This window comes from Pan paniscus, chromosome 6 (assembly GCF_029289425.2).
Source record: "Pan paniscus chromosome 6, NHGRI_mPanPan1-v2.0_pri, whole genome shotgun sequence".
NCBI classification, from domain to species: Eukaryota; Metazoa; Chordata; class Mammalia; order Primates; family Hominidae; genus Pan; species Pan paniscus.
The window spans coordinates 179,598,251-179,626,148 of NC_073255.2; the positions used below are offsets into that span (position 1 = coordinate 179,598,251).

General features: G+C 48.2%; 2 protein-coding genes, 1 pseudogene and 1 gene segment (V, D, J or C); all 4 read left to right on the forward strand.

Moving 5' to 3' along the window:
• The window catches only part of LOC100991075 (T cell receptor beta constant 2-like), a 93,412-nt gene that overhangs the window by 40,542 nt on the left and 24,972 nt on the right, over nt 1–27,898 (forward strand).
• On the forward strand, nt 661–4,376 carry LOC100993827 (putative trypsin-6). The gene is made up of 5 exons (XM_063606401.1): nt 661–855; nt 1,885–2,044; nt 3,103–3,356; nt 3,751–3,887; nt 4,188–4,376. Exons 1-5 carry the CDS (start codon nt 672–674, stop codon nt 4,338–4,340), a joined length of 888 nt encoding a protein of 295 aa, XP_063462471.1. The 5' UTR covers nt 661–671; the 3' UTR covers nt 4,341–4,376.
• Nucleotides 10,901–14,469, forward strand: LOC100994751 (trypsin-2-like; annotated as a pseudogene).
• On the forward strand, nt 20,417–24,758 carry LOC100991392 (serine protease 2). 4 transcript variants are annotated; one of them, XM_003820562.6, is made up of 6 exons: nt 21,168–21,220; nt 22,247–22,406; nt 22,760–22,801; nt 23,464–23,717; nt 24,117–24,253; nt 24,554–24,758. In XM_003820562.6, exons 1-6 carry the CDS (start codon nt 21,181–21,183, stop codon nt 24,704–24,706), a joined length of 786 nt encoding a protein of 261 aa, XP_003820610.2. In that variant the 5' UTR covers nt 21,168–21,180; the 3' UTR covers nt 24,707–24,758. The 4 variants fall into 4 exon arrangements, with proteins under 4 accessions (XP_003820609.2, XP_003820610.2, XP_008972261.2 ...); XM_034965127.2 differs by having other exon boundaries at nt 21,181–21,220; nt 22,787–22,789; nt 24,554–24,747; XM_003820561.5 differs by lacking the exons at nt 21,168–21,220; nt 22,760–22,801 and adding an exon at nt 20,417–20,498 and having other exon boundaries at nt 24,554–24,747.

A 27,898-nucleotide genomic window follows, 5' to 3' on the forward strand; every position in this document is an offset into this window, starting at 1 on the left:
GACAACCCTGAGGCTGCATGAAAAGAACCTATGACAGGTTGCATATGAGAGAGACAAATGTCTTCACATTGAAGAAGAGAAGGAGTGGGCCATTGGTTTTCCATCCTCCAGATGCACTGAGTAAGCTCCTACCTAACCTGTGCCCCCTCCTTCTTTGAAACACATCCCCATCCTTAAGCCTTGGTAGGAAGGAGAGCCATCTGGAAGCCCTGAATCCTATGGAATGCTGAGTCTCTCTTCTCCTTACCCCTTAGTGTTGGAATTCTTGTTCCCCTAAGACTTGGATTTGACCTTCCCGCTGAGTGACTGGAGAGAAGCATCTTCATATTCACAGGAATGAGCCTTAGATAAGACTTTGCGCCTCTCATGGGGGCTGCAGAACACTGAAAAGCCAAGCTTGTTACCAATACTTGCCCTTCCTTAAGTATATTAAATACAATCCCAATAGTTAAACAGATTCCTAAACAGCCAGGCCATTCTCCCTCCTTCTAACCCTCATCTCCTGGGCCTAAGAAAGCCCAGCTGTGTGATCCGGGGCTTGGCTTCCCCTGTCTTCCCCATCCTAGCATCCTTGCAGGAAAGAGCTGCTCTGCCTCTCTGCTCTCAGAAGGCAAGTTTCCTTATCATCTGTGAATCACAAACCCAGAGAGTGGCCAAACATAGCCGAGCTGATGCAAGAACATGGGAAGCAGAAAGCTGCAGGTGTGTTTGTGCTGGGAGGAATGGTGACCCTCACCTCACAGACGCCTCCTCTCTGGATCCTCCAGAGCTATAAAGACGGGCCTTCCACCACCAGACAGGCGCACTCTACCACCATGAATCCACTCCTGATCCTTGCCTTTGTGGGAGCTGCTGGTGAGTTTCATGCCCTGCCTCAGGCCCCAACCACCCCCCGTTACTGGCAGACATATGCCCTGCCGTTCTTGCCACCTCTCCTCTTTTGACTGTTCTCTGATATTCTATTTCCTCCATCTGGCATATCTCCTTCCCATCCTCCTTGGGCTCTCTTTAAGCCTCACCTCTTTTACCTTCTCCCTGATTTCATTCCCACCACTGTCATTCACCCATATTTGAGCTGTGGCTGGAGAAGCTGGAAATGGAGACCAGGTGGGGCAGGTCCACAAAATAAAGCAGCAGGCTTCAGGCTTGGCTCCAACAGCACCAGAATAGCACCACTATAGCTGCTCTGAACCTTGGATGCACCTGGGGAGGTTGAAAAATTACTCATGCGAGAGACTCAGCTCTAGAAATTCTAACTTCATTTTTCTGGGGTGCAGCCTGTGTACTGGACTTTTAAGCTTCTCAGGTGATTTGTAACATTTCCAGGCATGCAGCCAAGATTAAGAATTGCTGTCCTACTGGCTAATAACAATGTCTACCATTCTCTGCTGAAGTGAGCCTGGGGGCTTCCCTCAACTCTGCCCTGACTACACAAATCTGAGCTATGGGGGAAGCTGGTCATGACGAGGTCTATGCAACTAGGGGGTTTTCCTAGCTTGGCCAAAGTATCCTGATAATCCAGGGCTCAAATAGGCAGAAGAAGTACACAGGTGATGAATAAAGAAGAGAAGCATTCAGTAGGTGAGAAAACCACATCCCAACTCCTATCCTACAGGAAGCATTTTGAGGACATTCCTTATGACCTCAGCGTGGTGACCCCAGGAGAGATCTGAAACCCCGTGGGGTACCTAGCTACGTGCCCTGGAGACACAAAGACGTGGGACTCACATCCAGTGATGCTCACAGGGGTGGCAGAGCTCCCTCCCTTGCCTAGCCTCACTGTGCTTGTTAAGGATTTCTAATTAGCAGGAAACAAACGCAGGCTGGGAGTGCCACCCCTAGCATGCTACTGACTTGCCTTCTCCCTTCCCATCTCCACTCCAGTTGCTGTCCCCTTTGATGATGATGACAAGATTGTTGGGGGCTACACCTGTGAGGAGAATTCTGTCCCCTACCAGGTGTCCTTGAATTCTGGCTCCCACTTCTGCGGTGGCTCCCTCATCAGCGAACAGTGGGTGGTGTCAGCAGGTCACTGCTACAAGCCGTAAGTGTGGTGCCACTGACTGCAAAGCTCCCAGCCAGGCTGCCTGGGAGAGCTTGGCTTCAGCCCAGGGAAGTACTGAGGTTGGGTAAGATGGATGGGAGAGGTGGTGGAGAAAAAACTTGTTTTCAGCAGCTGACTCTCCAGAGCAGAGAGTGAACACAAGACAGGAAGCTCTCACACCCAGGCAAATCCATGAAACAGCAAGGGTTGTGGTCATAAAAGCAGGCAGGGATGATCTTGGGGTGGTGAGAGCTAGTTAGAAAAGCAGGAAAGTACCTTTAGCTAGTTAGCTACACATTAAAGCCACCTAGGAAAGAGTTTTTTAAAATACTGATGCCTGTGTCCTATCCCAGGGCAATTATCAGGAATTTTCAGGAAGAGGGTGTGAATATCAATGAGTATTTCACATTCTACCTTGGTAACTGTAGAGTGTATTGACAGAGCTGACAACCACTGCCTACACGAAGAACTCTCAAATCTGAGTATGCACCACCAGAAAAAACTGCAGGCTTGTTAAGGACAAATCACTGGGTCCCATCCCCAAGGTTCTGATCAGTAGGTGGGGGTAAAGACCAAGAATTTACATTTCTAACAAGTTCCCAGGAGATGCTAATGCTATGGCTACCCTTGGATTAGATTACACAGAAGGGTGGTGCTCACCAGGCCAAGAATGCAGGGAGGAGCAGGCACTGTGCACAGTTAGCAAAGGCCTGGGGTGAAGAATGCTGGGAAGACTTCAAGGAGCTCCTTGTGCCCACAGGACTAGTGACTGTAAAGATTGTGTGAAAGAGGCTGGGAAGGTGGGTTGAGGAGCAGCCTCCAGTGGGATCCCTTTGACTGTTCCCCACCCCATTACCACCAACCTCTGAAGCAGATAGGTCCTGGGTCTCACACCTGCACTGACCCACATCCCTATCCTGCCCATGTGATATGACCACATACCCAACCCCATGCCTCCAGAGCTGCCCATGAGCAGGAAGCTTGAGGACCCTCGGGAAGGTGGGATGAGTGCCCCAGCTGTGAAAGAAGGGCTTCACCATGCCTGCCTTGCCCATCAGCCACATCCAGGTGAGACTGGGAGAGCACAACATCGAAGTCCTGGAGGGGAATGAGCAGTTCATCAATGCAGCCAAGATCATCCGCCACCCCAAATACAACAGGATTACTCTGAACAATGACATCATGCTGATCAAGCTCTCCACACCTGCCGTCATCAATGCCCATGTGTCCAACATCTCTCTGCCCACTGCCCCTCCAGCTGCTGGCACCGAGTGCCTTATCTCCGGCTGGGGCAATACCCTGAGCTCTGGGGGTGAGTGGCACCCTTTGTCCTTCTACTTCCCTCCATCCTCACAATTTCCACAATGAAGCATGCTCCTTAACTTAAATCCTCTCACCTCCAGGACACATTTCTAGTGCCCATTACACACAGGTTCTGCACTGGGCACCAGAGAGATGCAAAGTCTCAAGGACTTGGCTCCTAAAATCAAGAGACAGGACAAATGGAGAACTTGGTGCCATCACTTCTTGGGAGGGGTTCAACAATGATCATTCTAGGACTAAAAGCCAGATTCCCTTGCCAGGACTTGTTTTGGAGTTCTCTCCAGGGGCAGTGTTCCTCTTCAATGTTCCATCCTAGATTACTGTCTCCTTCTCTGGCCTGACCCACATTTCTACTTTCTTTATTCTCTTCCTGATCCTCACAGCCGACTACCCAGATGAGCTGCAGTGCCTGGACGCTCCTGTGCTGACCCAGGCTAAGTGTAAAGCCTCCTACCCTTTAAAGATTACCAGCAACATGTTCTGTGTGGGCTTCCTTGAGGGAGGCAAGGATTCCTGCCAGGTGATTAGACCAACCCTTCCCATGATGAGGTTCCCACTGATACCCAGGCCCCACCAGGGAAAAAGATTTGAACTCCCAAGGTGGCGGGTCTGAGGAGGCTCCTTGCAGTGCCCACATGGAGAAGTGAGGAAGGCTCCCTTGGGCTGCATCCTGTCTGCTTAGGAAGAGCAGAGAATGGGCCACCGTGAGAAGAACATGGAGCCACAGAGCTGGCTGGAAAGGGGTCTTTTAAGGTTCAGAGTAACTGTAGCTATATTCCTCCTCCATCTCTCCATAAAACTTGTCCCTTCTTCATGCCAGGGTGACTCTGGTGGCCCTGTGGTCTGCAATGGACAGCTTCAAGGAATTGTCTCCTGGGGCTATGGCTGTGCCCAGAAGAGAAGGCCTGGAGTCTACACCAAGGTCTACAACTATGTGGACTGGATTAAGGACACCATAGCTGCCAACAGCTAAAGCCCCTGGTCACTCTGCAGTCTCTATACCAATAAAATAACCCTGTTCTCACTGTCTGTGTCTGTGCCTGCTCTCTCACACTCCTTCACACTGGAAAGCATCCTCCAATCTCAGTTCAGATATGACTCTCCCCCTTAAAGGTAAGCAGAGCCCCCAGCTCACAAAATGTGTTCCATGGTACACTAGATTAGCACATACAAACAGATGGAATCCAAAAATAAGAAGAAGCTTCGGAGAAAGGCAGGGCACTGTTTCTAGAGAAACGTGTGTTTCAGAAAGGTAGTCTTTGGGGGAGCGTATTGATTTTTATTTGGGTTTCTCACAGTGGTTAGAGCTACTCTGCCTTCAGAACAATCACAGCATAGAAAATATGTCAGCATCGTCCAGGTGGCCCAAAAAATCTGACCAGCGGAATCCTATTGCTAAAACACAATAATGACAAATGCTGTTGGTGATGTCATGCCTCTCCCAGGATTGTGTCAGCACCAAACCCTCAACCAAGCCCTCCCTTCTCATTCACCTGGAAAATCAGATTCAAGTAAATCCCCCTGGCACCCTGACTCTTCCCTCAATTCCTTAGTTCCATCTCTGTGAGCCGGCTAGAGAGATGTTCCACCTACCATAGCGGGAGCCAGACTGTGACTTGGGAATCAAGCCCAGCTCCGCACGCTGCACTTTCATCTTCTTTGCCTTTGGGGTAGGACACCACAGTGAATCCCACAATTAACACCAGCTCCCCAGTCTGACCAGGGAAAGAAACTAGAGAGGGTCAGGATTCACCCATTTGATCAATTAACTGAGGAAGGATTCATTTTCATAAATTTTGCTTGCCTTTAAGACACTTCAAGTGAGTTATTTGGGACTCATTAAAAAGGGTGGAAGGAAAGACATCTGAGGGCTGTGACACCATGCAGCCACTCTAGCCACATGTTGGCTGGCTTGCACACACTGGACACAGCAGAGGGAGGCAGGCCCCGTGGTACTTGTGGCACCTGCCAAAGCCTCCTCCTGGAAATTCGGAGAGGGCCCAGCTTGGTGCCGTAACTCATCCAAGCCTGTCACCGAAGATCCAAGCAAGCTTCTCTTTGAAATTCCACTTTCACCTTCTGTCCCAAGTGGTTGTGGACACCCCTGGGAGCTGGTACTAACGGCCAGGAGCAGCCAAGGGAGACAGACAAGTTCAGAGCACATTTCCAGTTACGGGGAACAGAGCACAGGCCTCCAAGTGTCCATGGAGCAGCGTGCAAATTGCAGTGATGAGTAGAGGAAAACCTCTATACGGAGCACAGCATTCCTGGCAAACACAGGGGACCGCTGTCCACATGTTGTGGAATACACCCAAGTATGCATCGGACACTTGTTTGGTAAACAGTAAATGTGTAAGATCAATTGCCTTGAGAGGGCCATCTGGGCTCCAGAAGTGTGATTCGTATGAGGAAACAGCTACCACTCACTGTCTTCAGAGGAAAACAGGGCTCAGGGCTCACACACAATGGACAGATACAAACAGGTCACCCAGAACGTCACTGCATATAAACAGCACTTTGTTCAACATGGATTTTGTTTTTATGGAGTCCAAACACAGACCCTAGTTCACCTTACAGCCTTGGGTTTGTCTGCTTTGGGAGATACATATCCAGTTGATAGACAAGACAGATACATTTTTTTCCCTTTCTTACCGTAATGTCAATGCCTCGTCTGAATATCATCATCACTCAAGAGTCAAGGGAAGAACCAAACACTTCATATAAACAGGGCTGGGCTGGGTGGGGAGTGTTAGTTTCCAGTGTTTTCTGTCTCCATTCAGATCATTCCTATCAAAGCCCAGCTGATTACCTCAAGCCAAGACACAGACATAAGGATCCCAATGGCCTTCCAGACGGCTGCTTCCACCTCCTACCTGGGCCACATAGAGTCTTTACACAGGAAAGTGAGTCACCCCACTGAGAAGGGTTGCCAGCAGAAACAGGGCATGAAAATCACAGATAACCATGGGATTTCTTCCAAGTGGTCAGTGTAAAATAGATCACCACCACCACCACCAAAAATGCAAAAGAAGCAAAAAAAATGCTTATTCAAAATCCAAGACAAAATACTGCGTGAGAGTCAGGCCACGGGGTTGCCTTTTCTCAGGCCACACAGCTTTCCCAGTCCATTTGCTCACATGGATCCATGAGATGTGAAAGTCTGCAGAGCGTGTGCTCAGGATCGAGGCTGGTACTGTTCACCTATGGGTCCAGACCAAAGGGCAAAGAGGCAGAAAGCTGATATCTGTCCACCGCCAAGGCTTAGGGCCTCCTTCTCACAGAGGCTCTGAAGAGAACCCACCTGAGCCTTCACACAAAACATCTTCTGGCTCAACTACAGCCAGGCTGGAGTGCCATGGCATGATCTCTGCTCACTACAGTCTCTGCCTCCCAGGTCAAGGGATTCAGCCTCCCAAGTACTTGGGATTACAGGTGCATGCCACCATACCCAGCTAACTTTTTTTTTTTTTTTGTATTTTTATTAGAGACAGGGATTCACCATTTTGGCCAGGCTGGTTTTGAACACCTGACCTCAAGTGATCCAAAGTACTGGGATTACAGGCATGAACCACCTCTTCTGTCCCAGGCCACATTTTTTAAAAAATAATTTCAAATTTTATTTTAGATTCAGGGGGGACATGTGCAGATTTGTTACACTGGTATATTGTGTGATGCTGAGGTTTGGGGCACAAATGATCTCATCACTCAGGCAGTGACCATAGTACCCAATAGGTAGTTTTTCAGCACTTTCCACACTCCTTCTCTCTTCCCTCTAACACTTGCAGTGTCTACTGTTCCCATCTTTATATCCATGTGTACCCAATGCTCAGCTGCCAGTATACATGAGAATGTGATATTTGGTTTTCTGTTCCTATGTTAATTCGCTTAGGATTGTGGTCTCCAACTCCATCCATGTTGCTGTAAAGGATATGATTTCATTCTTTTCATGGCTGCATAGTATTCCATGGTGTATATGTACCACATTTCCTTTATCCAGTCTACCGCTGATGGCCACCTAGGTTGATTCCATGGCTTTGCTAGTGTGAATAGTGCTGTGATGGACATGCAAAAGCATGTGTCTTTTTGGCAGAACAATTATTTTCCTTTGGAAAAATGCCCAGTAAAGTAAGTGCTGGGTGGAAAGGTATTTCTGTTTTAAATTATTTCAAAAATCTCCAAAATGCTTCCTGCATTAATTTTTCCATGAACTCATTTACACTCTGGCCAACAGTGTATAAGCGTTCCCTTTCCTCTGCAGCCTCACCAGCATCTTCTATTTTTTGACATTTTAATAGCCACTATGCAGCCAAGCTCTTTCAAGGCCAATGTGGGGAAGAGCCACAAACATCCCTTTTCCCAAAGAGAATTATTGCCTGCTCCCTGGTAGAATTCTTGTTTTCAATTGTCTTTCATTTTTTGTTTTTCAAAGAAAAACCAAAGGTAAAGTGGTATGATCTTCCACACCTGAACCAGTTTGTAGCAACCAGAGCCTGCTGGGGAGGGGCTCCTCAAGCATGCATTGATCTTGTCACCTGCAATTTGAGAGATCAAGAAGCCCCATAGCAACCTACAACTGCCCATCAGTGCTCATCCATTCAGGGGATTAGCTCAATTCTGGCTCAGTAGACACTGGCATCCACAGGTGATAAAAGCCCGGGCCTCTGTGGGCTTCTCTCATCGTCCAGGGCCACAATGGGCTGCCTGTCCTAGGGAGAGACACAGCAACTTTCCCTTAAACTGAAATTAAGCATAAACCCACTTCACCAATAATCATCTGAGGGCACAGTCCCTGTCTCCTTCCTCAGGGATTTAAAACACACATCTCTCTGACCAAACAGGTAGGTGAGATCTGACTCTAAAGGGGGGAAAATCAGCATGAATTGGGGTATCAGGAATGAATCCCAAGTGTTTTTGTGTGGGGACAGGCATCCACATCCCAAATTGTACCTGGAGATGGAAAAAAATGCAGGAGAGGAGAAGAGAAAGAAAGGGGGAAAAAGTGGCTGAAAGTCATTGCAAGCTTCTCTTGTGGTTCTTTCTGGCTCTGGTTGCTTTGCCAAGGTCTTGAGTGCAGGCAGGGCTGGCTCTGGCTGGGAGCTGCTGCTCTGGGAGATGGAAGAGTCACTTCACCTCCAGATAGCTCATTCGATCATCTGTAAATTGGGCAAGCCCATAGGTGGTTGTGATGATAAAATGGAAAAAAAATGCTTAGCTTATATGAGTTACATGCTGTACAGTAAGTTACATGCTACATAGTAAGCACACAGAAATGATTCACTGTTATCATAATTGAAGGATAGTGGTTTAGTGTGCTAAGCACTAAATACAAGCCAGAAAGATGTCTAGAGAAGTAGACAAAGAAATCTATAGTTCAGAATGAACAGTACCAAGAATGGCATGTCCTCCAAATTGAGCTTGGGCAGCTAGATCTGCACCTATCCTACACATCTGAGTCTACAGTATGCGGTAACAGCCTCCACCTATAGCTATCTTCTCTGCCTGTAAGGTCATTCCTTTTTGAAGAAAGCTGACCTCAGACTATACTGTGATCATTTAAGGAAGAGCGCAAAATACTGGAGAAGGCTAGTCTTCAAGCTCTAGATACAGAAAATCCTTATATTCTTGGGTGTTCCCTCTCAGACAGAGAGTCAGAGCCACAAGCACTGACCCAAAAATCCCTTTTTTCAAAAAAATTTTCCACTTCTACCAAGGTTCACCTCCCTGTTTAGTGCACACTGGTGTCTACAGTTGCTAGAGCAAGAGGCTGTCATCCTCTAAGGTCTGTGAAGACCCCATGACAAGGGGACAAAATGAAACAACATGTTCAGCGGCAACACAGGAAAACCCCATATTATCAATGCTCAAAAACCTGGCCACCTCAGGCTTAGCCAGTTATTCGTGAGCAGAGAGGTGTGTCATCTACATGGCAGTCATGGCCTGGATGGGTCTGGAACTGTGGCAAGGTAAGGCTCTGAGACAAGATGCCACGAGAAAGATGAATTCAATCATCTATTTCTGCCAGGAAGAAAAGCACCAGGAAGGAATCAGATGTACAGTTTGTCCTCTGGGGACCTCTGCCTTGATCCTCAATAAATCTCCTTTTAGATGCCACGTGCAGCAATTCCCACACTTCACAATGCTCTCCATGGCTTCCGTTGGCCTTATGGTCAGCTCTGCCAAGATCTGTATTCTTGGGCAAGACAGAATCCTTCTGAAACTCAGTCTCTTCCTCTATAAATGGAAATAATTTTGCTCTGCACAAATCACAATTAGCATGTTTGTGGGAATTTAAACTGTGAAACTCAACATAAATGAAAAGCAATATACCACTGTTGCTTACGTGAAAACTCTTGTAAAGCTGTCAGGCACCATGCACCATATGAGTACAGCAATGTTAGGTATAAGCCCATCAGTGATTAGATGGGATACAGTGTGGAGAGGGGGTCTCTGAGCAGTGCGTCTCCAGGCTGTGGGGAAGCTGGCTCAGCGGCCATTCCAGGAGCTGAACCTGAAGGTAATCTGTGTGTCTTCTCAACTCCACGGGTCCCACTTTGGTATTTTTTCCAATTCACTCTAGTTTCCATTTGCTTCCTCCCTCTAGCCCCCTGCACATGCCCAATTTCACCATTTCTCATTTTGTTCACTGTCTCCAAGGTCAGTCAGTTTCAATCACCCTGAGTGCAGGTTGCAAGAGCAACCGTGAGGCTGCATAAAAAGAACCTATGACAGAATGCACATGAGAGAGACAAATATCTTCACATTGAAGAAGGGGAGGAGTGCACCATTGGTTTTCCATCCTCCAGATGCACTGAGTAAGTTCCTACCTAACCAGTGCCCCCTCCTTCTTTGAAACACTTCCCATCCTCAAGCCTTGATAGGAAGGAGAGCCATCTGGAAGCCCAGAATCCTATGGGATGCTGAGTCTCCCTTCTCCTTACCCCTCAGTGTTGGAATTCTTGTTGTCCATAAGCTTGGATTTAACCTTCCGCACGGTGACTGGAGAGAAGCATCTTCATATTCACAAGAATGAGCCTTAGATAAGACCTTCCTCCTCTCATGGGGGCTGCAGGTCACTGAAAAGCCAAGCTTGTTACCAATGCTTGCCCTTCCTTAAGTACATTAAATGCATCCCCAATAGTAAAATATATTCCTAAACAGCCAGGCCATTCTCCCTCCTTCTAACCCTCTTCTCTTCGGCCTAAGAAAGCCCAGGTGTGTGATCTGGGGCTTGACTTCCCCTGTCTTTCCCATCCCAGAATCCTTCCAGGAAACAGCCGGTCTCCCTCTCTGCTCTCAGAAGGCAAGTTTCCTTATCACCTGTCTGCTCTCAGAAGGCAAGTTTCCTTATCACCTGTGAATCACAAACCCACAGAGTGGCCAAACATACTGATGCAAGACCATAGGAAGGGGAAAGCTGCAGGTGTGTTTGTGCTGGGAGGAGTGGTGACCCTCACCTCACAGACACCTCCTCTCCCGATCCTCGGGAGATAAAAAGACGAGTCCTCCACCACCAGTCAGGCACACTCTACCACCATGAATCCACTCCTGATCCTTGCCTTTGTGGGAGCTGCTGGCGAGTTTCATGCCATGCCTCAGGCCCCAACCACCCCCTTTCCTGGCAGACACTTGCCCTGCCATTCTTGCCACCTTTCCCATTTTGACTGTGTTCTGATATTCTATTTCCTCCATCTGGCATCTCTCCTTCCCATCCTCCTTGGGCTGTCTTTAAGCCTCACCTGTTTCAGCTTCTCCCTGATTTCACTCCCACCACTGTCATTCATGCCTATCCGAGCTGTGGTCGGAGAAGCTGGGAAGGGAGACCAGGTGGGGCTGGCCCACGAAATGAAGCAGCAGGCTTCAGGCTTGGCTCTGACAGCACCACAATAGCACCACTATAGCTGCTCTTAACCTCGAATGCACCTGAGGAGGCTGAAAAATTACTCATGCCAGAGACTCAACTCTAGAAATTCTCACTTCATTTGTCTGAGGTGCAGCCTCTGTTCTGGGCTTTTAAGCTTCCCAGGTGATTTTTAACATTTCTAGGCATGCAGCCAAGGTTAAGAATTGCTGTTGTTTTGGCCAATAATAATGTCTACCTTTGTTCTGCCGAAGTGAGCCTTGGGCTGCCCTCAACTCTGCTGTCACTGCAAAGATCTGAGCTAAGGGGGAAACTGGTCATGGCCAGGTTTTCCTAGCCAGACAGGGGGTTTTCCTAGCTTGGCCAAAGTATCCTGACAATCCAGGGCTCATATCGCCAGGAGAAGTACACAGGTGATGAATAAAAGAGAGAAGCATTCAGTGGGTGAGACAGCCACATTCCAATTCCTATCCCACTGGAAGCATTTTGAGGACATTCCTTATGGCCTCAGCCTGGTGACCCCAGGAGAGATCTGAACCCCCACACTGTACCTAGCTACGTGCCCTGCAGACACAGAGACTTGGGAGCCACATCCAGTGATGCTCACCAGGGGTGGCAGAGCTCCCCCCTCTTGCCTAGCCTCACTGTGCTTGTTAAGTTTTCTAATTAGCAGGAAGCAACCGCAGGCTGGGAGAGCCACCCCTAACATGCTACTGACTTGCCTTCTCCCTTCCCATCTCCACTCCAGTTGGTGTCTCCTTTGATGATGATGACAAGATTGTTGGGGGCTACAACTGTGAGGAGAATTCTGTCCCCTACCCTATGTCCCTGAATTCTGGCTACCACTTCTGTGTTGGCTCCCTCAACAGGGAATAGTGGGTGGTGTCAGCAGCTCACTGCTACAAGTCATAAGTGTGGGGCCCCTGACTGCAAAACTCCCAGCCAGGCTGCCGGGGAGAGCTTGGCTTTAGCCCAGGGAAGTACTGAGGTTGGGTAAGATGGATGGGAAAGGTGGTGGAGAAGAAATCTTGTTAGCAGCAGCTGACTTTCCAGAGCAGAGAGTGAACACAAGACAGGAACCTCTCACACCCAGGCAAATCCATGAAACAGCAAGGGTTGTGGTCATAAAAGCAGGCAGGGATGATCTCGGGCTGGTGAGAGCTAGTGAGAAAAGCAGGAAAGTACATTTTGCTGGTTAGCTACACATTAAAGCCACGTAAGAAAGCGTTTTTAAAAATACTGATGCCTGTGTCCTATCTCAGGGCTATTAAGTCAAAATTTTCAGGAAGAGGGTGTGAATATCAGTGGGTATTTCACACTCTACCTCTGGTGACTGTAGAGTGTATAGACAGAGCTGAGAACTGCTGCCTACACCAAGAACTCTCAAACCTGAGTATGCATCGGAACTCCCTGCAGGCTTGTTAAGGCACAAATCACTGGGTCCCATCCCCAAGGTTCTGATCAGTAGGTGGGGGTAAGGACCAAGAATTCACATTTCTAACAAGTTCCCAGGAGATGCTAATGCTATGGCTACCCTTGGATTAGATTACACAGAAAGCTGGTGCTCACCAGGCCAAGAAGGGAGGGAGGAACAGGTGCTGTGCACAGTTAGCAAAGGCCTGGGGTGAAGAATGCTGGGAAAACTTCAAGGAGCTCCTTGTTCCCACAGGGCTAGTGAGTGTGGAGATTGTGGGAAAGAGGCTGGGAAGGCAGATTGAGGAGCAGCCTCTGGTGGGATCCCTTTGACTCTTCCCCACCCCACTACCACCAACCTCAGAAGCAGAAAGGTTCTGGGTCTCACAAGTGCACTGACCCACATCCCTCTCCTGCCCATGCAATATGGCCACACACCCCACCCCATGCCTCAGGAGCTGTCCATGAGCAGGGAGGTGGAGAACCCTTGGGAAGGTGGGATGGGTGTCCTGGCTGTGGGAGAAGGTCTTCACCATGCCTGCCCTGCCCATCAGCCACATCCAGGTGAGACTGGGAGAGCACAATATCGAAGTCCTAGAGGGGAATGAACAGTTCATCTATGCGGTCAAGATCATCCACCACCCCAAATACAACAGCTGGACTCTGGACAATGACATCCTGCTGATCAAGCTCTCCACACCTGCCATCATCAATGCCCATGTGTCCACCATCTCTCTGCCCACCACCCCTCCAGCTGCTGGCACTGAGTGCCTCATCTCTGGCTGGGGCAACACTCTGAGTTCTGGTGGTGAGTGGGACCCTTTGTCCTTCTATTTCCCTCCATCCTCACAATTTCCAGAACGAAGCACACCGCTTAATGTGAATCCTCTCACTTCTAGGCTTAAGACACATTTCTAGTGCCCATTACACACAGGCTCTGCACTGGGCACCAGAGAGATGCAAAGTCTCAAGGACTTGGCTTCTAAAATCAAAAGACAGGACAAATGGAGAACTTGATATGATGACATCTTGGGAGGGGTTCAACAATGATCATTCTGGGAACTAAAAGCCAGAGTCCCTTGCCAGGACTTATGTTTTGGAGTCCTCTCCAGAGGCAGTGTTCCTCTTCAGTGTTCCATCCTAGATTATTGTCTCTTTCTCTGGCCTAACCCACATTTCTTTCTTTGTTCTCTTCCTGATCCTCACAGCCGACTACCCAGACGAGCTGCAGTGCCTGGATGCTCCTGTGCTGAGCCAGGCTGAGTATGAAGCCTCCTACCCTGGAAAGATTACCAACAACGTGTTCTGTGTGGGCTTCCTCGAGGGAGGCAAGGATTCCTGCCAGGTGATTTGACCCCTTCCCATGCTGAGGCTTCCACTGATACCCAGGCCTCATCTGGGAAAAAGATTTGGACTCCCAAGTTGGTGGGGCTGAGTCTCCCTGCATTGCCCCATGGAGAAGTGAGGAAGGCTCCCTTGGGCTGCAAGCTGTCTGCTTAGGAAGAACAGAGAATGGGCCACTGTGAGAAGGATGTGGAGCCACAGAGCTGGCTGGAAAGGGCTCTTTTAAGGTTCAGAGTAAATGTGGCTATATTCCTCCTCCATCTCTCTCTTCATACAACTTGTTCCTTCTTCTCCCCAGGGTGACTCTGGCGGCCCAGTGGTCTGCAACAGACAGCTCCAAGGAATTGTCTCCTGGGGCAATGGCTGGCCCAGAAGAACAGGCCTGGAGTCTACACCAAGGTCTACAACTATGTGGACTGGATTAAGGACACCATAGCTGCCAACAGCTAAAGTCCCGAGTCCCTCTGCAGTCTCTATACCAATAAAGTGACCCTGGTCTCACTGTCTGTGTCTGTGCCTGCTCCTTCACACTCCTTTACACTGGAAAGCATCCTCCAATCTCAGGTCAGACAGGGCTGTCCCCCTTAAGGGTCAGCAGAGCCCCCAGCTCCCAAAATGTGTCCCTTGGTACACTAGATTAGCACATACAAACAGATGGAATCCAAAAATAAAAAGAAATTTCCGAGAAAGGCGGGCACTGTTTTCTAGAGAAACGTGTGTTTCAGAAAGGTGGTCTTTGGCAGGGGATATTGATTTTTATTTGGGCTTCTCAGAGTGGTTAGAGCTACTCTACCTTCAGAACAATCACAGCACAGATATTGTATCAGCATCTTTGAGGTAGCACAAAAAATCTGACCAGCTGAATCTTATTGCTAAAATACAACAATGACAAGTGCTGTTGGTGATGTCATGCCTCTCCCAGGAATGTGTCAGCACCAAACCCTCGAACAAGCCCTCCCTTCTCATTCACCTGGAAAATCAGACTCAAATAAATCTCCCTGCCCCCCAAACTCTTCCCTCAATTCCCTAGTTCCATCTCTGTGAGCAGGCTAGAGAGATGTTCCACCTACCATAGCAGGAGCCAGACTGTGACTTGGAAATCAAGCCCAGATTTGCACGCTGCATTTTCATCTTTTTTGCCTTTGGGGTAGGACACCACAGTGAATCCCACAGCTAACACCAGCTCCCCAGTCTGACCAGGGAAAGAAACTAGAGAGGGTCAGGATTCACCCATTTGATCAATTAGCTGAGGAAGGATTCATTTTCATAAAACTTGCTTGCCTTTGAGACACTTCAAATGAGTTATTTGGGACACTTTAAAAAAGGTGGAAAGAAAGATCTGAGGGCTGTGACACCATGCAGCCACTCTGGCCACACATTCCCTGACTTGCACCCACTGGACACAGCAGAGAGAGGCAGGCTTCATGTCACCTGTGTCACCTGCCAAAGCCTCCTCCTGGCAATTCTGAGTGGGACCATGTTGGGGCCGTAGCTCATCCAACTTTGTCACTGAAGATCCAAGAAATCTTCTCTTTGAAATTCCACCTTCACCTTCTGTCCCAAGTGGTTGTGGACATCCCTGAGAGTCGGTAACAAGGGCCAGGAGCAGCCAAGGGAGACAGACAAGTTCAGAGCACATTTCCAGTTACAGGGAACAGAGCACAGGCCTCCAAATGTCCATGGAGCAGCGTGCAAATTGCAGTGATGAGTAGAGGAAAACCTCTACATGGAGCACAGCATTCCTGGAAAACACAGGGGACTGCAGTCCACATGCTGTGGAATACACCCAAGTATGCATCAGACACTTGTTTGGTAAACAGTAAATGTGTAAGATCAATTACCTTAAGAGGGCCATCTTTGCTCCAGATGTGTGGTTCGTGTGAAGAGACAGCTACCAATCACTATCTTCAGAGGAAAACAGGGCTCAGGGCTCACACACAATGGATAGATACACATGGGTCACCCAAAACTTCGCTGCATACAAACATCACTTTGTTCAACATGGATTTTGTTTTTATGGAGTCCAAACGCAGACCCTAGTTCACCTTACAGCCTTGGGTTTGTCTGCTTTTGGAGATATATATACAGTAGATAGATAGATAGACAAGACAGATACATTTTTTCCCTTTCTTACTATAATGTCAATGCCTTGTCTGATTATCATCATCACTCAAGAGTCAAGGGAAGAACAAAACACTTCATATAAACAGGGCTGGGCTGGGCGGGGAGTGTTAGTTTCCAGTGTTTTCTGTCTCCATTCAGATTATTCCTATCAAAGTGCAGCAGCTGGTTACCTCAAGCCAAGAGACAGACATAAGGATCCCTATGGCCTTGCAGACAGCTGCTTCCACCTCCTACCTGGGCCCCTTAGACTCTTTACACAGGAAAGTGAGTCACCCCAGTGAGAAGCGTTGCCAGCAGAAACAGGGCATGAAAATCACAGATAACCATGGGATTACTTCCAAGTGGTCAGTATAAAATATACCAACACTACCGCCACCAAAAACACAAAACAAGCAAAAAAAAATGCTTATTCAAAAATCCAAGACAAAGTACTGTGTGAGAGCCAGGCCATGGGGTTTCCTTCTCTCAGTCTACACAGCTTTCCCAGTCCATTTGCTCACATGGAACCATGAGACGTGAAAGTCTGCAGAGCGTGTGCTCAGGATGGAGGCTGGTACTGTTTATCTGTGGGTCCAGACCAAAGGGCAAAGAGACAGAAAGCTACAACTCTGTCCACCGCCACGGCTTAGGGCCTCCTTCTCACAGAGGCTCCGAAGAGTCCCCACCTCAGCCTTCACACAAAACATCACCTTCTGGCTGAACTACAGCCAGGCTGGAGTGCGGTGGCATAATCTCTGCTCACTACAACCTCCACCTCCTGGGTTCAAGTGATTCAGACTCCCAAGTACCTGGGATTACAGGCACCTGCCACCATGCCAAGCTAATTTTTTTTTTTTTTTTTTTTTTATTTTTAGTAGAGACAGGGTTTCACCATGTTGGCCAGGCTGGTTTTGAACTCCTGATCTCAAGTGATCCAAAGTGTTGAGATTACAGGCATGAGCCACTACTCCTGGCCCAGGCTCCACTCTAAAAAAAAAATAATTTCAAGTTTTATTTTAGATTCTTGGCTGCATAGTATTCCATGGTGTATATGTACCACATTTCCTTTATCCAGTCTACTGCTGATAGCCACCTAGGTTGATTCCATGGCTTTGCTACTGTGAATAGTGCTGTGACGGACATGCAAGAGCATGTGTCTTTTTGGCAGAACAGTTATTTTCCTTCAGGTAAATGCCCAGTAAAGAATTGCTGGGTGGAAAGGTAGTTCTGTTTCAAATTATTTCAGAAATCTCCAAACTGCTTTCTGCATTAATTTTTCCATGAACTCATTTACACTCTGACCAACAGTGTATAAGCATTCCCTTTCCTCTGCACCTCACCAGCATCTTCTGCTTTTTGACATTTTAATAATAGCCACTCTGCAGCCAAGCTCTTTCAAGGCCAATGTGGGGAAGAGCCACAAACATCCCTTTTCCCGAAGAGAGTTCTTGCCTGCCCACTGGTAGATTTCTTGTTTCCCTCTGTCTTTCATTGTTTGTTTTTCAAAGAAAAACCAAAGGTAAAGTGGTATGATCTTCCACACATGAACCAGTTTGTAGCCACCAGAGCCTGCTGGGAAGGGGTCCCTCAAGGATGCATTGATCTTGTCACCTGGAATTTGAGAGATCAAGAAGCCCCATAGCAACCTACCATACAACTGCCCATCAGCGCTCATCCTTTCACAGGATTAGCTCAATTCTGACTCTGCAGACACTGGCAGCCACAGGTGACAAACCCTGGGCCTCTGTGGGCTTCCTTCATCACCCAGGGCCACAGTGGGCTGCCTGTCCTAGGCAGAGACACAGCAACATTCTCTTAAACTGAAATTAAGCATAAATCCACTTCACCAATAATCATCTGAGGGCTCAGTCACTGCCTCCTTCCTCGGGGATTTTAAAACACACATTTCTCTGACCCAAACAGGTAGGTGAGATCTGACTTTAAAGGGGGAAAAATCGGGATGAATTGGGGTATCAGGAATGAATCCCAAGTGTTTTTATGTAGGGACAGGCATCCACATCCCAAACTGTACCTGGAGATGGAGAAAAATGCAGAAGAGAAGAGAAAAAAAGGGCAACAAAGTGGCTGAAAGACATTAAAACCTTCTCTCGTGGTTCTTTCCAGTGCTGGTTGCTTTGCCAAGGTCCTGAGTACAGGCCGGTCTGGCTCTGGCTGGGAGCTGCTGCTCTGGGACATGAAAGAGTCACTTCACCTTCAGAAAGCTCATTTGGTCATCTGTAAAGTGGGCAATTCCATAGGTGGTTGTGATGATAAAATGAAAAAAAAGTTCTTAACTTATATGAGTGACATGCTGTATAGTAAGTTACATGCTATATAGGAAGCACACAGAAATGATTCACTGTTATCATAATGGAAGGACAGTGGTTTGGCATGTTAAGCACTAAATACAAGCCAGAAAAAATGTCTTAGAGAAGTAGACAAAGAAATCTATAGTTCAGAATGAACAGTACCAAGAATGACATGTCCCCCAAATTGAGCATGGGTAGCTGGATCTGAACTTATCCTACACATCTGAGTCTACAGTATGAGGTAACAGTCTTCACCTATAGCTATCTTCTCTGCCTGTAAGGTCATTCCTTTTTGAAGAAAGCTGACCTCAGACTATACTGTGATCGCTTAAGGAAGAGCACAAAATATTGGAGAAGGCTAGTCTTCAAGCTCTAGATACAGAAAATCCTCAATTCTTGGGTGTTACCTTTCAGAAAAAGAGTCAGAGCTATAAGCCCTGATCCAAAAATCCCCTTTTCCAAAAAAATTCTCCATCTTCTACCAAGGTTCACCTCCCTGTTTAGTGCACACTGGTGTCTACAGTTGCTAGAGCAAGAGTCTCTCCTTATCCTCTAAGGCAGGAGTTCTGTGAAGACACCATGACAAGGGGACAAAATGAAATAACATGTTCAGGGACAACACAGCAAAACCCCATATTATCAATGCTCTAAAACCTGGCTACCTCAGGCTTGGCCAGTTATTCATGAGCAGAGAGGTGTGTCATCTACATGGCAGTCATGGCCTGGATGGGTCTGGAACTGTGGCAAGGTAAGGCTCTGAGAAAAGGTGCCAGGAGAAAGATGAATTCAATCATCTATTTCTGCCAGGAAGAAAAGCACCAGGAAGGAATCAGATGTACAGTTTGTCCTCTGGGGACCTCTGCCTTGATCCTCAATAAATCTCCTTTTAGATGCCACGTGCAGCAATTCCCACACTTCACGATGCTCTCCATGGCTTCCGTTGGCCTTATGGTCAGCTCTGCCAAGATCTGTATTCTTGGGCAAGACAGAATCCTTCTGAATCTCAGTCTCTTCCTCTATAAATGGAAATAATTTTGCTCCACACAAGTCACAATTAGCACGTTGGTGGGAAGTTAAACTGCGAAACTCAGCATAAACAAAGAGCAATGTACCACTGTTGCTTACATGAAAACTCCCGTGAAGCAGTCAGGCACCATGCATCATCTAAGCATAGCAGTGTTAGGTATCAGCCTATTAGTGATTAGAGAGGGTACTGGGGAGAGAGGGGGTCTCAGAGCAGTGGGTCTCCTGGCTGTGGGGAAGCTGCCTCAGTGGCCATGCCAGGAGCTGAACCTGAAGATACTCTGTGTGTCCTCTCAACACCATGGACCCTATTTTGGCATTTTTTTCCAGTTACCTCTGGTTTCCATTTGCTTCCTCCCTCTAGCCCCCTGGCCATGTCCGATTTCTCCAGCAAGTTTCTGAGCTTTTCTCATTTTGCTCACTGTCTCCAGAACATCCCTGCTTCTTTTACCTTTCAAAGAATTCAAACTTGAACTCTGCTCACTCCTGCCCATCACCAACATTAGCTCAGAGTTGATGAGAAGGGAAAGCACCCTCATAAGGAAGCTCCTCCTTTCCTTATATTATTAGACCTGGGCGCAGACAGCATCTCCATCTCCACACTGCTCTGGCCAGGTTATGCCTCAGTCAATTACACGACTGTATCTTAGTACCCTTGGTAGGGCTCAAATCAGGATATTCTCTAGAAAGATTCACTTAGTACTGAGCCAAGTATAATCTCACTACATCTAAAATAGAAAATTCTAGACCCACCCCTCCACATCTTTGTTATTGAACCCAATATGTCACCCATTTACCATGTGCTCAAATCCCTACCTACTGCTGATTCTCAGATCAAATCATAACCCAGATTTACCATGGTCCAAACTCTGACATGTGATCAGGGGCATGTCATTCTGGTTCAGGCTGTCAGTCCCAAGCAGGTGGGTCAGTTTCAATCACCCTGAGTGCAGGTTGCCAGGGCAACCATGAGGCTGCATAAAAAGAACCTATGACAGGATGCACATGAGAGAGACAAATGTCTTCACATTGAAGAAGGGGAGGAGTGCGCCATTGGTTTTCCATCCTCCAGATGCACTGAGTAAGCTCCTACCTAACCTGTACCCCCTCCTTCTTCTCATCCCTATGCCCTGGTAGGAGGGAGAGCCATCTTCAAGCCCAGCATCCTATGGAATGCTGAGTCTCTCTTCTCCTTACCCCTTAATGTTGGAATTCTCATTCCCCAAAGCCTTGGATTTGACTTTCCCACTGAGTGACTGGAGAGAAGCATCTTCATATTCACAGGAACAAGCCTTAGTTAGATAAGACTTTGCTCCTCTCCTGGGAGCTCCAGGACACTAAAAAGCCAAGCTTGCTACCAACACTTGCCCTTCCTTAAGTACATTAAATATATCCCCAATAGTAAAACATATTCCTAAACAGCCAGGCCATTCTCCCTCCTTCTAACCCTCATCTCCTCAGCCTAAGAAAGCCCAGCTGTGTGATCTGGGGCTTGGCTTCCCCTGTCTTTCCCATATCAGCATCCTTCCAGGAAACAGCCGGTCTCCCTCTCTGCTCTCAGAAGGCAAGTTTCCTTATCACCTGTGAATCACAAACCCACAGAGTGGCCAAACATACTGATGCAAGACCTTAGGAAGGGGAAAGCTGCAGGTGTGTTTGTGCTGGGAGGAGCAGTGACCCTCACCTCACAGACACCTCCTCTCCCCATCCTCGGGAGGTATAAAGACGGGTTCTCCACCAGCAATCAGGCACACTCTACCACCATGAATCCACTTCTGATCCTTACCTTTGTTGCAGCTGCTGGTGAGTTTCACGCCCTGCCTCAGGCCTCAACCAACCTTTCCCTGGCAGACACATGCCCTGCCATTCTTGCCACCTCTCCTCTTTTGACTGTGCTGTGATATTCTATTTCCTCCATCTGGCATTTCTTCTTCCCATCTTCCTTTGGCTCTTTTTAAGCCTCACTTGTTCCACCTTCTCCTTGATTTCACTCCCACCACTGTTATTCATCCATATCCGAGCTGTGGTTGGAGAAGCTGGGAAGGGAGACCAGGTGGGGCTGGCCCATGAAATGAAGCAGCAGGCTTCAGGCTTGGCTCTGACAGCACCACAATAGCACCACTATAGCTGCTCTTAACCTCGAATGCACCTGGGGAGGTTGAAATTACTCGTGCAAGACACTCAACTTTAGAAATTCTCACTTCAATTGTCTGGTGTGCAGCCTGTGTTCTGGGCTTTTAAGCTTCCCAGGTGATTTTTAACATTTCTAGGCATGCAGCCAAGGTTAAGAATTGCTGTTGTTTTGACCAATAATAACGTATACCTTTGTTCTGCAAAAGTGAGCCTGGGGCTTCCCTCAACTCTGCCCTCACTGGGCAGATTTGAGCTGAGGGGGAAACTGGTCATGGCCAAGTCGATGTCGCCAGGGGGTTTTCCTAGCTTGGCCAAAGTAGCCTGACAATCCGGGGCTTAAATAGCCAGGTGGAGTACACAGGTGGTGAATAAAAGAGAGAAGACTTCAGTGCTTGAGACAGCCACATCCCAACTCCTATCCCACTGGAAGCATTGTGAGGATATTCCTTGCGTCCTCAGCCTGGTGACCCCAGGAGAGATCTGAACCCCCACAGGGTACCTAGCTACGTGCCCTGCAGACACAGAGACTTAGGAGCCACAGGCAGTGATGATCACCAGGGCTGGCAGCGCTCCCCCCCTTGCCTAGCCTCACTGTGCTTGTTAAGGTTTTCTAATTAGCAGGAAGCAGCCACAGGCTGGGAGCGCCACCCCTAACATGCTACTGACTTGCCTTCTCCTTTCCCATCTCCACTCCAGTTGCTGCCCCCTTTGATGATGATGACAAGATCGTTGGGGGCTACACCTGTGAGGAGAATTCTGTCCCCTACCAGGTGTCCTTGAATTCTGGCTACCACTTCTGCGGTGGCTCCCTCATCAGCGAACAGTGGGTGGTGTCAGCAGGTCACTGCTACAAGTCGTAAGTGTGGGGCCCCTGACTGAAAAACTCCCAGCCAGGCTGCCTGGGAGAGCTTGGATTCAGCCCAGGGAAGGACTGAGGTTGGGTAGGATGGACGAGAGAGATGGTGGAGAAGAAAACTTGTTGGCAGCAGCTGACTCTCCAGAGCAGAGAGTGAACACAAGACAGGAAGCTCTCACACCCAGGCAAATCCATGAAACAGCAAGGGTTGTGGTCATAAAAGCAGGCAGGGATGATCTCGGGGTGGTGAGAGCTAGTGAGAAGAGCAGGCTAGTACTTTTGCTGGTTAGCTACACATTAAAGCCACCTAAGAATGAGTATTTAAAAATACTGATCCCTGTGTCCTATCTCAGGGCAATTAACTCAAAATTTTCAGGAAGAGGGTGTGAATATCAGTGAGTATTTCACACTCTACCTCTGGTAACTGTAGAGTGTATAGACAGAGCTGAGAACTGCTGCCTACACCAAGAACTCTCAAACCTGAGTATGCATCAGAACTCCCTGCAGGCTTGTTAAGGCACAAATCACTGGGTCCCATCCCCAAGGTTCTGATCAGTAGGTGGGGGTAAGGACCAAGAACTTACATTTCTAACAAGTTCCCAGGAGATGCTAATGCTATGGCTACCCTTGGATTAGATTACACAGAAGGGTGGTGCTCACCAGGCCAAGAATGGAGGGAGGAGCAGGCACTGTGCACAGTTAGCAAAGGCCTGGGGTGAAGAATGTTGGGAAAACTTCAAGGAGCTCCTTGTGCCCACAGTGCTAGTGACATGGAGATTGTGGGAAAGAGTCTGGGAAGGCAGATTGAGGAGCAGCCTCTGGTGGGATCCCTTTGACTCTTCCCCACTCCACTACCACCAACCTCTGAAGCAGAAAGGTCCTGGGTTTCACACCTGCACTGACCCACATTGCTCTCCTGCCCATGCGATATGGCCACACACCCCACCCCATGCCTCTAGAGTTGTCTATGAGCAGGGAAATTAAGGACCCGTGGAAAGGTGGGAGGGGTGCCCTGGCTGTGGGAGAAGGTCTTCACCATGCCTTCCCTGCCCATCAGCCGCATCCAGGTGAGACTGGGAGAGCACAACATCGAAGTCCTGGAGGGGAATGAACAGTTCATCAATGCGGCCAAGATCATCCGCCACCCCAAATACAACAGCTGGACTCTGGACAATGACATCCTGCTGATCAAGCTCTCCTCACCTGCCGTCATCAATTCCCGCGTGTCCGCCATCTCTCTGCCCACTGCCCCTCCAGCTGCTGGCACCGAGTCCCTCATCTCCGGCTGGGGCAACACTCTGAGTTCTGGTGGTGAGTGGGACCCTTTGTCCTTCTACTTCCCTCCATCCCACAATTTCCAGAACAAACCATGCCCCTTAACTTAAATCCTCTCGCCTCCAGGCTTAAGACACATTTCTAGTGCCCATTACACACAGGCTCTGCACTGGGAACCAGAGAGATGCAAATTCTCAAGGACGTGGCTCCTAAAATCAAAAGACAGGACAAATGGAGAACTTGCTATGACCACTTCGTGGGAGAGGTTCAACAATGATCATTCTGGGAACTAAAAGCCAGAGTCCCTTGCCAGGACTTATGTTCTGGAGTCCTCTCCAGGGGCGGTGTTCCTCTTCAATGTTCCATCCTAGACTATTGTCTCTTTCTCTGACCTAACCCACATTTCTTTCTTTGTTCTCTTCCTGATCCTCACAGCCGACTACCCAGACGAGCTGCAGTGCCTGGATGCTCCTGTGCTGAGCCAGGCTGAGTGTGAAGCCTCCTACCCTGGAAAGATTACCAACAACATGTTCTGTGTGGGCTTCCTTGAGGGAGGCAAGGATTCCTGCCAGGTGATTTGACCCCTTCCCATGCTGAGGCTCCCACTGATAACCAGGCCCCACCAGGGAAAATGATTTGAACTCCCAAGGTGGCGGGGCTGAGGAGGCTCCCTGCAGTGCCCCATGGAGAAGTGAGGAAGACTCCTTTGGGCTGCATCTTGTCTGCTTAGGAAGAACAGAGAATGGGCCACCGTGAGAAGGACGTGGAGCCACAGAGCTGGCTGGAAAGGGCTCTTTTAAGGTTCAGAGCAAATGTAGGTGTATTCCTCCTCCATCTCTCTCTTCATACAACTTGTCCCTTCTTCCCCCCAGGGTGATTCTGGTGGCCCTGTGGTCTCCAATGGAGAGCTCCAAGGAATTGTCTCCTGGGGCTATGGCTGTGCCCAGAAGAACAGGCCTGGAGTCTACACCAAGGTCTACAACTATGTGGACTGGATTAAGGACACCATAGCTGCCAACAGCTAAAGCCCCTGGTCCCTCTGCTGTCTCTATACCAATAAAGTGACCCTGCTCTCACTGTCTGTGTCTGTGCCTCCTCCTTCACACTCCTTCACATTGGAAAGCATCCTCCAACCTCAGGTCAGACAGGGCTCTCCCCCTTAAACATAAGCAGAGCCTCCAGCTCCCAAATGTGTTCCATGGTACACTAGATTAGCACATACAAAGAGGTGGAATCCAAAAATAAGAAGCTTGGGAGAAAGGGGGCACTGTTTTCTAGAGAAACATGTGTTTCAGAAAGGTGGTCTTCGGCAGGGGCTATTGTTTTATTTGGGCTTCTCAGAGTGGTTAGAGCTACTCTGCCTTCAGAACAATCACAGTACAGAAAATGTGTCAGCATCTTCGAGGTGGCCCAAAATATTTGACCAGCTGAAACTTCTTGCTAAAATACAACAATAATTACAAATGCTGCTGGTGATGACGTGACTCTCCCAGGAATGTGTCGGCACCAAACCCTCGACCAAGCCCTCCCTTCTCATTCACCTGGAAAATCAGACTCAAATAAATCTTCCTGGCCCTCCGACTCTTCCCTCAATTCCCTAGTTCCATCTCTGTGAGCAGGCTAGAGAGATGTTCCACCTACCACAGCGGGAGCCAGACTGCGACTTGGGAATCAAGCCCAGCTCTTCATGCTGCATTTTCATCTTCTTTACCTTTGGGGTAGGATGCCACAGTGAATCCCACAGCTAACACCAGCTCCTCACTCTGACCAGGGAAAGAAACTACAGAGGGTCAGGATTCACCCATTTGATCAATTAACTGAGGAAGGATTCATTTTCATAAAACTTGCTTGCCTTTGAGACACTTCAAGTGAGTTATTTGGGATTCTTTAAAAGAGGTGGAAGGAAAGATCTGAGGACTGTGACACCACCAGCCACTCTGATCACAGGTTGGCTGGCTTGCACCCACTGGATGCAGCAGAGGGAGGCAGGCTTCATGGCACTTGCGGCACCTGCCAAAGCCTCCTCCTGGCAATTCTGACAGGGCCTAAGTTGGGGCCGTAGCTCATCCAAGCTTATCATCGAAGATCCAAGCAAGCTTCTCTTTGAAATTCCACCTTCACCTTCTGTCCCAAGTGGTTGTGGACACCCCTGGGAGCTGGCACTAAGGGCCAGGAGCAGCCAAGGGAGACAGACAAGTTCAGAGCACATTTCCAGTTACAGGGAACAGAGCACAGGCCTCCAAGTGTCCACAGAGCAGCGTGCAAATTGCAGGGATGAGTAGAGTAAAACCTCTACAGGGAGCACAGCATTCCTGGCAAACACAGGGGACCACAGTCCACATGCTGTGGAATACACCCAAGGATGCATCAGACACTTGTTTGGTAAACAGTAAATGTGTAAGATCGATTACCTTGAGAGGGCCATCTGTGCTCCAGACGTGTGGTTTGTGTGAGGAGACGGCTACCACTCACTATCTTCAGAGGAAAACAGGGCTCAGGGCTTGCACACAATGGACAGATACACATGGGTCACCCAAAACGTCACTGCATACAAACATCACTTTGTTCAACATGAATTTTGTTTTTATGGAGTCCAAACACAGACCCTAGTTCACCTTACAGCCTTGGGTTTGTCTGCTTTGGGAGATATATATCCAGTTGATAGACAGACAAGACAGATACATTTTTTTTCCCTTTCTTACCACAATGTCAATGCTTCATCTGAATATCATCATTACTCAAGAGTCAAGGGAAGAACCAAACGCTTCATATAAACAGGGCTGGGCTGGGCTAGATGGGGAGTGTTAGTTTCCAGTGTTTTCTGTCTCCATTCAGATCATTCCTATCAAAGCCCAGCTGGTCACCTCAAGCCAAGACACAGACATAAGGATCCCAATGGCCTTCCAGACGGCTGCTTCCACCTCCTACCTGGGCCACTAAGACTCTTTACACAGGAAAGTGAGTCACCCCAGTGAGAAGGGTTGCCAGCGGAAATAGGGCATGAAAATCACAGATAACCATAGGATTTCTTCCAAGTGGTCAGTGTAAAATAAACCACCACCACCACCGAAAACACAAAAGAAGCAAAAAAAGTGCTTATTCAAAATCCAAGACAAAATACTGTGTGAGAGTCAGGCCACAGGGTTGCCCTTTCTCAGGCCACACAGCTTTCCCAGTCCATTTGCTCACATGGAACCGTGAGATGTGAAGGCCTGCAGAGCGTGTGCTTGGGATGGAGGCTGGTACTGTTCACCTGTGGGTCCAGACCAAAGGGCAAAGAGGCAGAAAACTGCAACTCTGTCCACCGGTACAGCTTAGGCCCTTCTGCTCATAGAGGCTCCGAAGAACCCCCACCTCAGCCTTCACACATATGCTTCTGGCTGAACTACAGCCAGGCTGGAGCGCCATGGCATGATCTCTGCTCACTACAACCTCCGCCTCCAGGGTTCAAGTGATTCAGCCTCCCAAGTAGCTGGAATTACAGGCACCCACCACTGTACCCAGCTAATTTATTTTTTATTTTATTTATTTATTTATTTATTTATTTTGTATTTTTAGTAGAGACAGGGTTTCACCATGTTGGCCAGACTGGTTTTGAACTCCTGACCTCAAGTGATCCAAAGTGCTGGGATTACAGGCGTGAGCTACCGCTCCTGGCCCAGACCCCATTCTTAAAAAATATTTTCAACATTTATTTTAGATTCATGGGGTACATGTGCAGATTTGTTACATGGGTATATTGTGTGATGCTGAGGTTTGGGGCACAAATGATCTCCTCACTCAGGCAGTGACCATAGTACCCAATAAGTATTTTTTTAGCTCTATCCACCCTCCTTCTCTCTTCCCTCTAGTAGTTGCAGTGTCTACTCTTCCCATCTTTATATCCATGTGTACCCAATGCTCAGCTCCCACTTATACATGAGAACGTGATATTTGGTTTTCTGTTCCTATGTTAATTTGCTTAGGATTATGGTCTCCAGCTCCATCCATGTTGCTGTAAAGGACATTATTTCATTCTTTTCATGGCTGCATAGTATTCCATGGTGTATATGTACCACATTTCCTTCATCCAGTCTACCGCTGATGGCCACCTAGGTTGATTCCATGGCTTTGCTACTGTGAATAGTGATGTGATGGACAAGCGAGAGCATGTGTCTTTTTGGCAGAACAATTATTTTCCTTTGGGTAAATGCCCAGTAATGGAATTGCTGGGTGGA

What these genes read in the sequence shown, in the direction of transcription:
- LOC100993827 (XM_063606401.1), top strand. Translation starts at nt 672, where the DNA reads ATGCAAGAACATGGGAAGCAGAAAGCTGCAGGTGTGTTTGTGCTGGGA. An exon ending in CAATACCCTGAGCTCTGGGG is followed by an intron (nt 3,357 to 3,750) that starts GTGAGTGGCACC and finishes TGATCCTCACAG; the next exon opens with CCGACTACCCAGATGAGCTG. An exon ending in GAGGCAAGGATTCCTGCCAG is followed by an intron (nt 3,888 to 4,187) that starts GTGATTAGACCA and finishes TCTTCATGCCAG; the next exon opens with GGTGACTCTGGTGGCCCTGT.
- LOC100991392 (XM_003820561.5), top strand. Translation starts at nt 20,417, where the DNA reads ATGCACATGAGAGAGACAAATGTCTTCACATTGAAGAAGGGGAGGAGT. An exon ending in GCAGGTCACTGCTACAAGTC is followed by an intron (nt 22,407 to 23,463) that starts GTAAGTGTGGGG and finishes CCTGCCCATCAG; the next exon opens with CCGCATCCAGGTGAGACTGG. An exon ending in GAGGCAAGGATTCCTGCCAG is followed by an intron (nt 24,254 to 24,553) that starts GTGATTTGACCC and finishes TCTTCCCCCCAG; the next exon opens with GGTGATTCTGGTGGCCCTGT.